Source organism: Marmota flaviventris, chromosome 12 (genome assembly GCF_047511675.1).
Source record: "Marmota flaviventris isolate mMarFla1 chromosome 12, mMarFla1.hap1, whole genome shotgun sequence".
In the NCBI taxonomy this organism is placed as follows: Eukaryota; Metazoa; Chordata; class Mammalia; order Rodentia; family Sciuridae; genus Marmota; species Marmota flaviventris.
The window spans coordinates 82,207,660-82,223,682 of record NC_092509.1 but is presented as its reverse complement, the minus strand read 5'-3'; the positions used below and the strand labels follow the sequence as shown (position 1 = coordinate 82,223,682).

General features: G+C 34.5%; 1 protein-coding gene across 4 annotated transcripts in view; it reads left to right on the top strand.

Annotated features, from left to right (window-relative positions):
• The first annotated feature begins 9,145 nt into the window (after positions 1-9,145).
• Ptprc (protein tyrosine phosphatase receptor type C) overlaps positions 9,146-16,023 on the top strand; it is a 112,321-nt gene continuing 105,443 nt past the window's right edge. For all 4 annotated transcript variants that reach the window (XM_027945556.2, XM_027945554.2, XM_027945555.2 and 1 more), the window contains exons 1-2: positions 9,146-9,247; positions 9,329-9,444. In XM_027945556.2, coding sequence (XP_027801357.2) covers positions 9,372-9,444 — 73 coding nt within the window. In that variant the 5' untranslated portion in view covers positions 9,146-9,247; positions 9,329-9,371. The remainder of the gene's footprint in view (positions 9,248-9,328; positions 9,445-16,023) is intronic.

Sequence of the window (16,023 nt, the reverse complement as noted above, 5' to 3'; positions counted from 1 at the left end):
AGGTTGAGGCAGGAGAATTGCTAGTTCAAAGCCAGCTTCAGCAAAAAGCAAGGCATTAAGCAACTCAATGAGGTCCTGTCTCTAAATAAAATACAAAATAGGGCTGGGGATGTGGCTCAGTGGTTGAATGCCCTAGAGTTCAATCCATGGTATCCCCCTGCACCCCCCCAAAAAATTGAGATTATTTTAGATACATGCTATTTTCAACTACTCAAAAAGCATCACTATATTTACTATGTGTAAAATCTGGTGATAATTTCTGTCCCTTTGCTAGCCTCAGTTGTTTTGGCAAAATACTGACTAAGCAGCTGCCCACCTGTCCACCCTCTTGGCATCAATGAGAGTGGATCACATCAGTATGTTAGGAACACTCCCTCCTCTTTTCTATGAGAGTTTTTCACTTCAGCACGCTGAGGACCCACGTGCCAGGCGCAGATGTGATAAAGGAACAGAGGTTTCCCCAGATGTGGTAAAGAAAGCCCAGCTGCTACTACCTAGATTTCCAGTGCTGTGCTGTCCACTGTCTAAGGAGAGCTGTGCAGCACCTCCTGACAAGCTGCTGGGAATTTCTTCCTTTCCACTTCTGGACAGCCTGGACCTCAGTGCTGTCAAATGTGCCATTTGCTATTACTTCTATGGTGAGCCATCAGAATTGTGTATATATTTATTATCCATTTTTGTCTCTATACAACAGGATATATGTCCTTATGTCTTTATAGTACACAATATATGTTTTTCCTCCCAAAAGCCTATGTCCTGTAGACATTAAATTCAATTTTAACAGATAATCCAACTCAGTTAAACATATAATAATCCAATTCACTTATTGCTAATCTTAGATTCCTCAGGTAGACTATTTCTACCTACTTGCCTAAAATCAGATTGAATTTCTTAGCTTCCTGAAGAGACCTGATGTCTCTTTAAGGCTGCTAAACCCTGTATAGAGAGTTGGATCCAAGATGGCAGTCCAGAGGCCACATTCTGTATTGCTCTGTGACTGGGACTCCAGTAGTGAGAATACTGCTTCTCTGCCAGTGATATTCCTGCTCTTGCACTGGAATCATAGTCACTGTGTCTGTCCAGCACTGAAGGCCTCAGCGTCAGAGTAGGTCGCCCAACTCCTTGCCCACGCAGGACTGCCGAGTACCTGAGCAGCACCCACGCAGAACTTTTGGCCACCCACCTGAGCAGAAATCACCGATGCCACTCCCACGCAGAACACCCAGCAGCCACTTGGAGGAATGCTAGCCACCACTCCTGAGTGGACCCCCATCTACCAACATGGGGCTCCCCCGGTCACCGCCATCTTGGGACTCTGTGGCAGCAGAGACGGTCCCCTACTTGCAGTGGCCTGCCTGCAGCCAGGAACTTCACACAGGCTCTGAAGTCAGCCAACAGCCACACTCTGCATGCCACAGAACTCGTATCTGAACTCATCATCCAATACCGGTTCCTCTCACCTGACCTGAAACTCCACCGCTGAAAGCAGGCTCCTCTATCTTGGGTCTCCTTCATCACCATCTTCAGTGGGGGGAAAATCCCGGTTTGGAACTCTGGCTGGCCAGGTACTCAGTTTCTAACGACCTCCTCTCCCCAGCAGCCACTACCCCATCACAGTGACACCTGGTTACCTTTACCATCCTGAGGGGAGAGATACCAGCTAACAACAGACGACCCCACCTATTGGATGAGAATGGAAGCAGGAAAGATACTGATATCCAACCAAAACCAGCCCTGTTTCTTCCTTCAAGATTTTTTTTTCCCTTTCTTTCTCTATTCTCCCTCCCTCACATCCCTAACATATGTGAAACCAGGTACTTTGCATAAATTAGGATTTTGAGACTTGGGACGTCTGAATAGTATATTACAGTTGTGTTATATACTCCCCCCCAATTTCTACTATTTTAACATTTTAAAATTTTTCTTAATATATGTATTGTTTGTTTTATGTACTCTACTGTCTTCCAACTTACTTGTCTACCCAAAATTACTTCTTCTCCCATCTCTTACTGCTAATCTTCCTCTTTAGATTTCTCTTTCACATTTCCTGAGATATAACAACTCTATATCCTCACCTCCTACCTCCTAAGCATATCATCCTACTCCTCACCTCCAGTTCTTTGTCCACCATCAGAAACTGTAAACCCTTTTACAAATCGACTGTAGGTTATATTGAATATATTGTAGGTTATAATTGAATTCACCATTTCTGCACATTGTGACCAAACTGTAAATGTCTTAATAACAAACATTTGCTTTTAGGGCATATTTTTTTTTTATATTGGGATCTGATAACATTGTTCTTCACCTCAAAGGAGAGATATTGGATCCCTGCAGAGACAGTATAAGCCTATAGGGTAAAAATGGTAATGCCTGGGATCCACAGTGCTAGAAGGAAAGACACACACATAACATGAAAAGACAAGGGAAGAAATTGTCCCAAACAAATAAGGATACCACATTATTGGAATCCATGGCCAGCAAAGCAGAAGAAGTGACAGAGAAGGAGTTGAGTATGTACATAATTAAAATGTTCTGTGATTTAAAAGATGATATAAGAGAGCCAATACAGGCAGCAAAAGATCATTTTGACAAAGAACTACATAAACAAATACAGGAAGCAAAAAATTACTTCAATAGGGAGATAGAGGCTTAAAAAAAACAGAGAAATCCTTGAAATGAAAGAAACAATAAACCAAACTAAAAGTTCAATTGAAAGCATCACCAACTGCTTAGACCATTTGGAAGACAGGACCTCAGATAATGAAGACAAAATATGTAATCTTGAAAAGAATATAGACCACACAGTGAAAATGGTAAGAAACCATGAGCAGAACATTCAAGAAATAGGGGATAGCATAAAAAGACCAAATTTAGGACTTATTGGGAGAGAGGAAGGCATAGAGTTCAAAAAAAAAAAAAAAGGGAATGAACAATCTATTCAATGTAATAATATCACAAAATTTTTCAAACATGAAGAATGAATTAGAAAACCAAGAGGCTTACAGGATGCCAAATGTACACAATCACAACAGATTTAAACCAAGGCATATTATAATAAAAAAATGCCTAACATACAGAATAAAAAGAAAAATTAAAAGCCATGAGAGAAAGGAATCAGCTTATATACAGGGGGAAGCCAATTAGACTATGTGCCAATTTTTCAACCCAGACCCTGAAAGCTAGAAGATCCTAGAACAACATATATCAAGCTCTGAAGAAAATGGATGCCAACCAAGCATCTTATAGCCAGCAAAATTAAGCTTTAGATTTGATAATGAAATAAAAACCTTCCATGATAAATAAAAGTTTAAAGAATTTACAACTCAAAAATCTGCACTGCAGAACATCCTTGACAAAATATTTCATGAAGAGCAATTAAAAAACAACAATAAAAATCAGAAAAGGGAGGTATTACACTAAATTAAAAATTAAGCAAAGGAGAAACCAAGTCAAGTTAAATACCAAAAATAAGCAAAAATGGCTGGAAATATAAATCATGTCTTAATATTAACACTGAATGTTAATGGCCTAAACTCACCAATCAAAAGACACAGACTGGACCAAAAAAAAAAAAAAAAAAAAAGACCCAACAATATGTTGCCTCCAAGAAACTCATCTCATAGAAAAAGACATCCACAGATTGAAGGGAAAGATTGGGAAAAATCATACCACTCACATGGACTGTGGAATCAAGTAGGGGTTTCCATCCTAATATCAAATAAAGTAGACTTCAAACCAAAGTTAGTCAAAAGGGATAAAGAAGGACACTACATACTGCTCAAGGGAACCATACACCAATAAGACTTAACAATTATAAATTATAAATATATATGCCCCAAACAATGGAGCATCTACATTCATCAAACAAACTCTTCTCAAGTTCAAGAGTAAAATAGACCACAACACAATAATTCTGGGTGACTTTAACACACCCCTTTCATCAATGGATAGATCATCCAAACAAAAGCTGAACAAAGAAACTGTAGAACTCAATAATACAATCAATAACTTTGGCTTAAATGACATGTATACAATATTTTATCCTTCAATGAATGAGTACACTTTTTTCTCAGCAGCACATGGATCCTTCTCTAAAATAGACCATATATTATGTCACAAAGCAACTCTTAGAAAATATAAAAAAAGTAGAGATACTACCCTGCATTCTATCAGATCAATTAAAAATCAATGATAAAAAAAGAAATAAAAGCTACTCCAATATCTGGAGACTAAATAATATGCTGCTCAATGAACAATGAGTAGCAGAAGACATCAAGGAGGAGATTAAAAAAAATTTAGAGGTGAATGAGAACACAGATACAACAAATTGAAATCTCTGGGACAATATGAAGGCAATACTAAGAGGAAAGTTCATGGCATAGAGTTCATTCCTTAAAAAAAGAAAAAGTCAACAAATAAATTAATATTACATCTCAAAGCCCTAGAAAAAGAAGAACAAATCAACACCAAAAGCAGTAGAGGACAGGAAATAATTAAAAATCAGAGCTAAAATCAATGAAATTGAAATAAAAGGAACAATTGAAAAAATTGACAAAACAAAAAAGTGGGTTCTTTGAAAAAATAAATAAAACTGGCAAACCCTTAGCCATGCTAATGAAGAGAAGGAGAGAGAAAACTCAAATTTGTAACATTCGTGATGAAAAAGGAAATATCACAATAGACACTACAGAAATACAGAAGATAATTAGAAATTATTTTGAAAATTGTACTCCAATAAAATAGAGAATATTGAAGGCATCGACAAATTTCTAGAGGCACATGAGTTTCCCACATTGAATCAAGATGATATACACAATTTAAACAGATCAATTTCAAGCGATGAAATAGAAGATGCCATCAGAAGGCTACCAACCAAGAAAATCCCAGGACTGGATGGATACACAGCTGAATTTTACAGCACCTTTAAAGAAAAACGAATACCAATACTCTTCAATTTATTTCAGGAAATAGAAAAAGAGGGAGCACTTCCAAATTCATTCTATGAGGCCAATATCACCCTGATTTCAAAACCAGGCAATGACACATCAAAAAAAGAAAACTTCAGACCAATATCTCTAATGAACATAGATAAAAATTTTTGGTAAAATTCTGGCAAATCAAATACAAATACATATTAAAAAGACAGTGCACCACAACCAAGTAGGATTCATCCCAGGGATGCAAGGTTGGTTCAACATATGGAACCCAATAAATGTAATTTATCACATCAATATACTTAAGTATAAGAATCATATGATCATCTCAATAGATGTAACAGAAAAAGCATTCAACAAAATACAGCACCCCTAAATGTTCAAAACACTAGAAAAGCTAGGGATAACAGGATCATATCTCAACATTGTAAAGGCTTTCGATGCTAAGCCCCAGGCAAACATCATTCTAAATGGAGAGAAATTGAAAGAATTCCCTCTAAAAACTGGAACAAGACAGAGATGCCCTCTGTCACCACTCCTATTTAACATAGTTCTTGATTTTAATTCTTGAGTTATATACAATGTTGAGATATGATCCTGTTTAAGGTCTGGTATAGTTATGCCACCTGCTTCACTCTTCTTGCTAAGGATTGCTTTAGCTATTCTGGGACTCTTTTTTTTTTCCAGAAGAATTTCATGACTACTTTTTCTATTTCTGGGAGGAATATTATTGGAATTTTGATTGAAATTTCATTAAATTTGTACAATGCTTTTGGTAGTATGGTCATTTTGACAATATTAATTCTGCCTATCCAAGAACTAGGAAGATCTTTCTATCTTCTAAGGTCTTCTTTAATTTCTTTCTTTAGCTTTCTGTATTTTTTTGTTGTAAAGTTTTTTCACCGGGCTGGGGATGTGGCTCAAGCGGTAGCGCGCTCTCCTGGCATGCGTGCCGCCTGGGTTCGATCCTCAGCACCACATACAAACAAAGATGATGTGTCCGCCGATAACTAAAAAATAAATATTAAAATCCTCTCTCTCTATCTCTCTCTCTCTCTCTATTTAAAAAAAAAGTTTTTTCACCTCTTTTGTTAGGTTGGTTCTATAGCTCAAGAATTAAAATCAAGAATAAATGGGATGAATTCAAACTAGAAAGCTTCTTATCAGCAAAAGAAATAACCATGAAGTGAATAGAGAGCCTACATCTTGGGAGCAAATTTTTACCTGCTCACATCAGATAGAACACTAGGGTATATAAAAAGCTCAAAAAGCTAAACACCAAAAAAACCCCCCAAATAACCCAATTAATAAATGGGCCAAAGAAATGAACAGATACTTCTCAGAAGATAATATACAATCAATCAACAAATGTATGAAAAACTGTTCAACATCTCTAGCAATTAGAGAAATGCAAATCAAAGCTACTGTAAGATTTAATTTCATTCCAGTCAGAATGGCAGCTATTAAGAATATAAACAACAATAATTGCTGGTGAGGATGTGGGGGAAAAGGCACACTCCATACTTTGCTGCTGGGACTGCAAACTGGTGCAGCCAATGTGGAAAATAGTATGAAGATTCCTTGGAAAACTAGGAATGGAACCACCATTTAACCCAGCTAACCCACTCCTTAGTCCATACCCAAAGGACTTAAAAAGAGCATACTACAGGGACACAGCCACATCAATGTTTATAGCAGCACCATTCACATTAGCTAAATTGTGGAACCAACCTAGATGCCCGCAGGTAGATGAATGGATAAAGAAAATGTGGTATATATACACAATGGAATATTGCTTAACAAGAGAATAAAATCATGGTATTTGCAGGTAAATGGATGGAGTTAGAGAATATAATGCTGAATGAAGTTATTCAATCCCAAAAGACCAAATGCTGGATTTTTTCTCTGATATAAGGAGGCTAATTCATAGTGGGGTTGGGAAGGGGAACATGGGAAGATTAAATGAACTCTAGTAAGGCAAAGGGGAGGGAGGGGAAGGGAATGGGCAAGGGTGGGAAAAGATGGTGGAATGAGATGGACATCATTACCCTAAGTACATGTATGAAGATGCAAATGATGTGAAAATACCTTGTATACAACCAGAGATTTGAAAAATTGTGCTCTATATGTTTAATATGAATTATAATACATTCTGATGTCATATGTAACAAGTTAGAATAAAAAATTTTAAAAGATATATATATATATATATATATATATATATATATATATATATATATATATAAAGGGGTATATTTTGTACACTTTTAAAAGATCATAAATATCATATGTCAAATCTTTTCCTCCTGACCTCTAGTTTTGTCAAATTTTCTACCATAATAGCAAGTTAACAGAATACAAGTATTTACTTAAAAATAGATTAAGCTAATTTCCAAAGAGTTTTCTATTATAAATGTGTTTTAAGAAATAGAGTGCAGAGCTAAGCACACAAATTTGTGGTCTGTGATGCCTACTTTCCATTAGGTGTACTCATATGAAAATTAATGATTTCACAACTATCTTATTTAAAAATATGTACGCAGCCAGGTGTGATAGTGCATGCTTATAATACCAACAACTCTGGAGGCTAAGGCAGGATAATGGCACATTCAAGGCAAGCCTCAGCAGATTAGCAAGACCCTGACTCAAAATAAAACAAAAAGAATTCAGGTATGGCTCAGTGGTAGAGTACCCCTGGGTTTAATCCACAGGACTAAACTGATAACATCATAATTTTTACAGATTTAGTAATCTCTCTCTTAGAGACAAAAAGTATAAAAATACATAGTACAATTAAACTGAGGAAAGAAGTGAGAAGATGAAGCAGGATGGTAAGTAAGGAGAAGATAAAATTTAGGGACTTGGGTTCCAATCATAACTTAGATCTATTTTTTTTTTTTTTTTTTTGCTATGAGGTCTTAGACAAATCACGTAAACTCTCTCAGAACAACATAGATAAGATGGAGATTAGTAACATTATCTAGATCAAGAGTAGAATAATAATTAGGTAATGTGTGGAAAGTGTTAAGCACATTTCATGCACAGTCTCATAAGGCAACACAGATAATAATAATCAAAATAAAATGTAATCATAATTATACTACTGTGAAAATGTTGTTACTGAGAGTTTAAGCTATGAGATTATTTCCATTTGCACCAACTGGAAGCAAATTTGTCTCTGTAGTTCCTAGCAGCCAAAGTAAGAGTGTAAGTCTATAAATATCAAAATATTTATTTACATAAATACAAAAAGCCTATAATAATTCTTAACTGGGGATTGTAGAATTAATGCATAGGTTGTCTGCCTATAAGTACTCCAAGTATTTGCCTATAGTTCCAAGAATCAGTGCTACATGTGTGTACTTTTATTTTTAAATGCATATATTGTGATAATTATAACAATTCATTCGTATTGCTGGGTTCATAATAGCATTTTGCCAGTAAACATCTTATTCATGGACTTACTAAGAATACCATCTGAAAATGAAAAGCATTTTTATTCATTTCTTGTCCTATCAAAAAAGTTGAAAAAGTCTAACTTTTGTAAAAGACACTTGGTATTTTTCCCCCTCATTAGTAACATGACGAATATCCTAGGTCAATGATGTATTAATGTTTTGAAGCACGACATGCTGTGATAGAAATGGCATTCTGATTCCATTCCTAGCCTCACAAGCATATTTTGTAAAGATTTTTGGGGAAACTGTTAAGCCCCCTGAAGGTACTTTTGCATAGGAAATGGGTTCTATGCTAAAAGTGTCATGTTTCTGGAGCTTGAATGCCCACATAGTGAATGATACTGGTTGCCAAAAATAACCAGATAGGTAGTTCATTCGTTCACTTGGTCATCTAAATAAATCAATGCTTTTTCTTCACTTCAGATACTGTATCATTTTACCACCTCCCACTCTGTTAGACCCAGACTGAGTTTAATTTTATCATCTCCTAGTTAGAAAAATTATTTATTGTTTTGACAGGATTTCTATTGTTGAAAACTATAATGTATATTCTAAAGAATTGCTGTATGAATAGTTGAAGATTTTTTTTGCAGGGGAATAATCTTTTAAAAGGCCTACTAGCTTAGTATAACTACTTAAAGGAAGTAAAATGCCATTGCATTTACTTTGAAAGATTTTTTTTTTTTTAACTTCCTGCAAAGAGGTCCCTTTACAGTATTTTTGGAGAAGTAAGTAAAACCGAATCTGACATCACCACCCTCTAGTTGCTAGCTCCATGTAGCTGGCAAGTGGTTTGCTCTTAGGGTAGCAGAGGAGGAAATTGCTCCCCGTCTGATAAAACAGCAGTGAAGCGTATGCATCCATTTCTTTTATTTTTGATTCAGGTTTACAGAGAAAATCTTTTAGAGAGATAACCATTACTTTGCCTTTCAGGGGGACGCATGCTGTTTCTTAGGGACACGGCTGATTTGCAGATATGACCATGTATATGTGGCTTAAACTTTTGGCATTTGGCTTTGCCTTTCTGGACACACAAGTGTTTGTTACAGGTAGGTACAAGAATATTCATATTTCCTTAATTGTTTTTTCTTTTCTTTTGGAGAAACATTTATTTGAAATAGATATTAAAAATAAATTGTGTTTTGGGGACTGGACGTGATAAGTCTGCTGTAAAATGGTCAAGATTGTTGTGGCTCCAGGAGATCCGGCTTGTTTTGTGACAGAATATATTGTTTCTGTTTAAAAATGTATATGTATTTGGTGTGGGGGAATCACAACTTAAACAAAAAAAAAATAGCATCTGTTTAGTTACAAACTATTGAGGTATTGTGAAAGCAACCCTGCTACTTACCCCTCACATGGAGATGTGAACACGTGTTGGTGAAAGTCTGAGGAATTGTTTAATGACAAAATAAATGGGTTTTCTTTTTAGCAAAAATTGAACTGTTTTAAAAAATCCTAAAATGGCTTTGGTTGCATGAAAGCCACTCCCTATTTTCGGATCAGGAGTTTGCTTCCTCAAATTTTATTACTATTGAAACGTCTGAAATATTTTATTGAATACATAGGTACATGATTGTTCAAAAAATACTCTTAGGTATTTAATGAAACATTGACTTTCAGCATCTTCTTACCACAGGATGCATTTTAAGTCAAACTTTAGTTCCTTGCTAATAATTTTAATGATTTTTTGCTTTGGACATTCTTATAGGGCCACCGCCCTTCCTGGGCATCCTAGCCTTGAGGAGGTAGAGGTATTTAAATTTTTAAGAATCATGCAAATGCTATGTCTTACAGAAAAATTCAATGGATTGGGCGTTTGGTCCCTATTTAAGCTTGAGATCTTTGTACAGTTATGATCTACCCAGTGGGTGTTTCTGGAAGATTTTTAGTTGGGTCATGAATACATTTTGGTTCATTATTAAATGTGACTAATAGATATTTAATATTTCTCCTTATGATGTAGGAAGTTATTATTAAAACATCATTGAAAATGGCATCTTTGTAGAAATTCCAACCATTTTTTTAAATGAAAAAAATGTTCAAAAAATCTTGTTTTATGAGCTTTTCCCCTTTCTCCTTCCCCCTGAAAGTCAGGGCAGCCTGATCGGGTTACATTATCAGTTCATATTTTAAGTAACTAATGACAGTGGAAAGAAAAACACTGTACTTTAAGTTTAAGTTTTTTTTCATTGTAAAGCTGGATTAAAAAAAAATCTTTGTAGGTACAGCATTTCTTGGAGTATGAAACATGCTTGCCAAACTGCCACCCCCGTGAAGTCTCTTTATTATAATCAAAAGCAAATTATAAAAAGCAGTAATTTCATAAGATGATATATGTGTATTTTCATAAATCAGAGGACATTTTCACTAAAAATTCCCTCTCATAAAATGTTATAAAGCATTTATAAATGAATATAAGGGAATATGGAAATATTTTGTAGGTCATAGATCAATTCACCATAAGAATTCAAATCAGTTTGTTAAAAATGTTTTTCATCATAAGGAAAATCTTTGAATTCATGATCAAAATAAAAGTATAATAGAATCTGGTAACCTTTAAAGTAAATTTTCTAAATAATTTATACTATAAATGGATAGATATACGTTGTTCTATTTTAAAAATTCAAGTTAACCTTTAATTGTCACATTAATATTAAAAACAACCATTTTTCTAAAAAGTATTGGGAGTCTTATTGAGTATATAAATACTTGGGGAAAACATGTATTAATATAATCCTGTGTCTACAAATTTGTTTAGCATACTTTTAAGTTCCAAGAGATATTTTGTGACTCAATGTATAATTTGGCAGGTTATTGTTTAAATTTTGTATTTTTATTTATTAGCTACAATTCTGTTTTATTTAAATGTGTTATAATTGGTTTAGTGTGTACAGGAAATAATAAACATTGGACAGCAAAATTTACACTTTTTGTTCTAAAGGCATAAAGAAATAGTCAAATGTAGATGAGACATCAATGAATAAATATGCACACAATTCAGATGCTTTATTTAATATCTAAAATGCACATGTGGACAAGGTCAAAGTTAAGATTCGCCAAGGCAAGAACAATGCTGGAATCAGTTTTACACAAAAGTTTTGACTCTCCTTGCATTGTACCTCTAGGCCATGACAATTGAAAAATAAATCCTTGTTTAAAATTTCTAAATAATTCTAGGGAAGAATGATGATTTTGACAGCACAGGTAGAGGTGACTGTTCTCTGGCCATAATGAAGTCATAATGCCAGGCAATTCTACCTCTCCATGGCAGAACAGAACAGTTAAGAGTACTTTGAATTATGCCTTGTGAAATGTGCTATAGGTTTTGTTATGAGTCATAACAATTGTCTCATTTCTTCATTTTCCATCTACGTTAAAAAAAATCTCATGTCACAAACACATCCTGTATCTTGCACATCACAGACATTCAATGCAAATTATTAATTGAATTTGATAAGCAATCCTATTAAGTGTTAAATGCAGCTTAAGAGAATCTGGGGTGTGTATAAGATTGCTTAGGTGATCTTTTAAAAATATTTCCCTACTAAAAACTTTTCTTATCATTGCTAGATATTTGTTAAGGGAAGATAAAGTGGGATTGGAGGTCTGTATCTCCTTTCACTCGGTTTCTCTACATAACTAAACACAGAAACAGAGTAGTTAGCTTAAGCAAGGTTATTTCCCTATTCTTCTTATATCTTTTCATCAGTGACAAATAAGTAGTGTAAAAACACAAATATTGCTACATTATTCATATACATACCTACATAAAGATACGAATATATCCTGTGTGAATTATGTTCTATATTCATATATGTGAGTTATATGTGCTATTTGGTATCTGGCTTCAGTCTAACTACTGTTTCTCCATATTTACCTGCCTTTTAAATTTTGGGGTGCTATAAACTTGGCCAGTTATTATTCTCACTTTCTACAGTCTGGGGTGTTTACTGTTATCTACTATGTATTGTGCTCCTATTTCTCCATGTCTGGATTACTCCTGTAGAAATATGAAACCTACCTCCTTTCCTAAATACAAATATTTAACATGCTTCTCCGCTCCTGAAATTTTGCTTTTGAGTAATCTCTAAAATCTTTTCTTCATTCCAATTCTCCATTGCCATCACCATAATCCATGGCTATATGAGTTTTCACCTGTAATACTGTAAAAATTTCCTAATCTCTCTGTTTTTTTAAATAATAGTTCCTTAATCAGTCTCATCCTTTTTCTGTACATTGTTTAGCTTAAAAATACAATAGAAGGGGGGAATTCAGATATTTTCTCATGGTGTAGTTTCTAATCTTGTAGGCAGAGCAACTGGGTGTGCCATTAAGCTGAGAGTGGGGCATGGAGCTGGTGGTGATCTTTCCTTCCCTTTCTAAGGATTGAAAGAGAATAAGCAGTTCTTCCACACTCAAGGCCTCTTTCGCCCTGTGCAAGTCCCATCTCCTCTCTGACATTTTCTTTTGTCACTCTTGCCACGAAATATCTCCACCAAAAGTGGGTCCTTTTACTACCTTTCCTTGGCATTTTTCAAGTACTGTTTTAACGGTTGTGATGATGGTGTTGATATGTCCCTCTGTGGATTCATTGCCATTATAACCTATGTAAATGCAGAAACGATATCTTAAGCTTCTTCATATATTCTATACCTGATTTCTCACCAGATACTGAGTAAGTAGTGAATTTTCTTAATAAATTTATAGATTATAGTCAAGAAGAAGAGGAAGACAAATCTTAGAGAGGGTGGTCGAAAGAGAATGTGAGCAGAAAAAAAAATTTGAAGAATCAAGTAGAAGGGTGGCTTTTGCCTTTTTTTTTTTTTTTTTGATATTTCCTTGTTTCATCTACTTGTCTCACTTCTTGTCTGGAGAGGTCTCCCTGGCTTCTTTAAAATCCATAGTTTGGAATGTTCCTAAATTTTCTTCCACTGCTCTTTGGACATTTTTGCTAATGTCATAGGGTAGGTCAGCATCATTATTCAAATGTAGGTTCCCATAAGAAGAAAAGGAGGGAGTGGAGACGGAAGCACTCACGTGAGCTCATGTGACAGGACAGTACAGTCAAGGCCAGTCCTTGCACATGTTGGTGGGACACTGATACTAGTTCACTGGGACTGTTTTCAAGGGCAGATAAAGATGTGTGAACATGGAGAGTTTGAGGACTAGACAGTGAGATAGTGAACTTCAGTCTGTGGTAAAATACTGAGATTTATAGTGAGGATGCTGCATTTTGTTGGTGAGCACACAGTGTTAATGAAGACAAAGGCGCATGTTCAAAACAGAATGTATTAACTCAATGGGGTACAGAGAAATTTTTCATTACCCTAGAAAGTCTTCATAACATTATGAGATTATTTATGCAGGAAAAAATGGAATCAAAATTTAACTTCTGTTTAAACTCAGTTTAGAGTAAACATCTTTGTCAGTACTAGATGCCTTGTTTCACAGCAGTTGCTATTACCAGAGGATTAGTGATATATATGACTTTTACATATGGAAAGAGAGCAGTCTGGACAGTGAGAAAGGGAAAAAATGAAATACAGAAGGTTATTTATTTAGTAATATATGATATAGTCATATATGATGTCTATATATATATATATATATATATATATATATATACACATATATGAAAGATAAAGAAGCAATTATAGTAATCACTGGATTTTGCATACACAGCCCTAACCAACATTTAGATTAGAAAATATCAAAATAATTATCTAAAAACTTTAATCTACATTCCAGTTTACATATGTCAATGTATTATTTCAAATTCTGTCCGTCAAAAAGCCTAGGAATGACAGTTGTATGCAGAAAATTATGTGTTTGGGAATCACAAAACAATCAAGATAGAATAAAGGAAGATATCAAAACTTTTCTACTCTTTCTTATAGGACAAGCAAAAATACACAAAGTCAAGGTTAGCAAAATAAATAGGCATCTACTGTGTCCATTCACAGTACTTTCAATGGATTCACTTCTACAAAGATAATCAACGAAGTTTTTAAAGTGTTTTTGGAGTCCTTACTATAGACCCAAGTTCAAACAAAAGTTAACATATTTCTATGGTGCTTATCTATACATGTTTAAGACATTCATTTCCTGCTAAAAATGAGACAAGTATTTGAAGTGAAAAAACTGCTTTACTGAAAATGCAATATAACTTATTTATATTGATTTATGATTATATTATAATTACAATGCAATGATATTCAAGGGAAAATGATCACCACTAATATATTTTTAAAAATTACTTTTCATTAAAATTTTAGCAACAGGAAGGAAAAGATCAGCCCTCGAAATAGTGATCTGTTATCATTGGCTGGAGTCAAGAGCTGAGGGTCACCCTAGCATCACACCCATGGACAGTGGCAAAGTGAAACTTTAATAAAAACCACTGATAGACAAAAAGAAATTCTCTACATTTTAACTTGGAAATGTTTGTCCCAATATTCCAGAAAATAGTTTAGAGAAACCTATATAAATAACAACGATGTTAAGAGATGATATCAAAATGATATGACAGTAAAGGGTGGTCACTCTATTTTATAAATCCCCACTTAAATAAAAACTAGTAATTTGTTTACAAAGAAAGGAAAAAATATTCAGCATAATAGGAAACAAGGCAGGAATCATTCCATGTTGGGCAATACCATGGCTTTGAAGTAAGAAATATTTTAGAAATTTAACTCTAAGAATTATATAATTTTGATCCAAATCATTTTCCCTCTTTGAAATACTTTCCTTATCCTTAAGTTGTTGTAAGCATTCATAGTAATAATATTTGTGAAGACACTTTGAAAACTATGAGCTACTCCCTGTAAGGTGATACATTCATTCATGTAATCCCATGAAATCACGGCACATAGCTATTGAACACTGAAGTGTGATTACAATTATCATTTAATTTGAAGCACTAAGAGGACATAAAGGGTCAGTTTAAAGTTGAGGGATAGAGGAATAAATCTTCATAGACTTTGATTTCTTTTATATTTGCATCCCCCTTTTCAGAGATTTTTCAGGCTACTCTAGATTCTATATTCTAAAGATTCTATAAACTCCATGCCTTCTACATTCTTCACTAGGAATTCGTTACTATTTCCTATTATAACAATAGCCTGAAAATATTTTTTCCTTCAGTTCTTACTGGGCCCATCCTTGCAAGTACAGAATAATCCTGTAAAAGGATAAAAATGTCATATTTGTGCATCCTTTCTTTAGTTACTCCCTAATTGGGTAGAGAATGTTATGACCCCATGATTTTGACACCAGGGATGTTTGACTCAACTTTTATTTATTTATTTTTTATTGATTTTTTTTTTAAAAAATAAATGACAGTGGAATGCATTAAAATTTTTATTACACATAGACAGCACAATTTTTCAAATCTCTGGTTATATATAAAGTATGTCAACACCAATTCGTGTCTTCATACATGTACTTTGGATAATGATGTCCATCAATTTCCACCATCCTTGCTAACCCCCTACCCCCTCCCTTCCCCCGACCTAGAATTCATCTATTACTCCCATGCTCCCCAACTTTTAAATGAAAATAAACACTTCATTAGAATATACCAATAGGAATTTTTCTTGAGTTTCAGAAAAAGAGACCTCCATTAA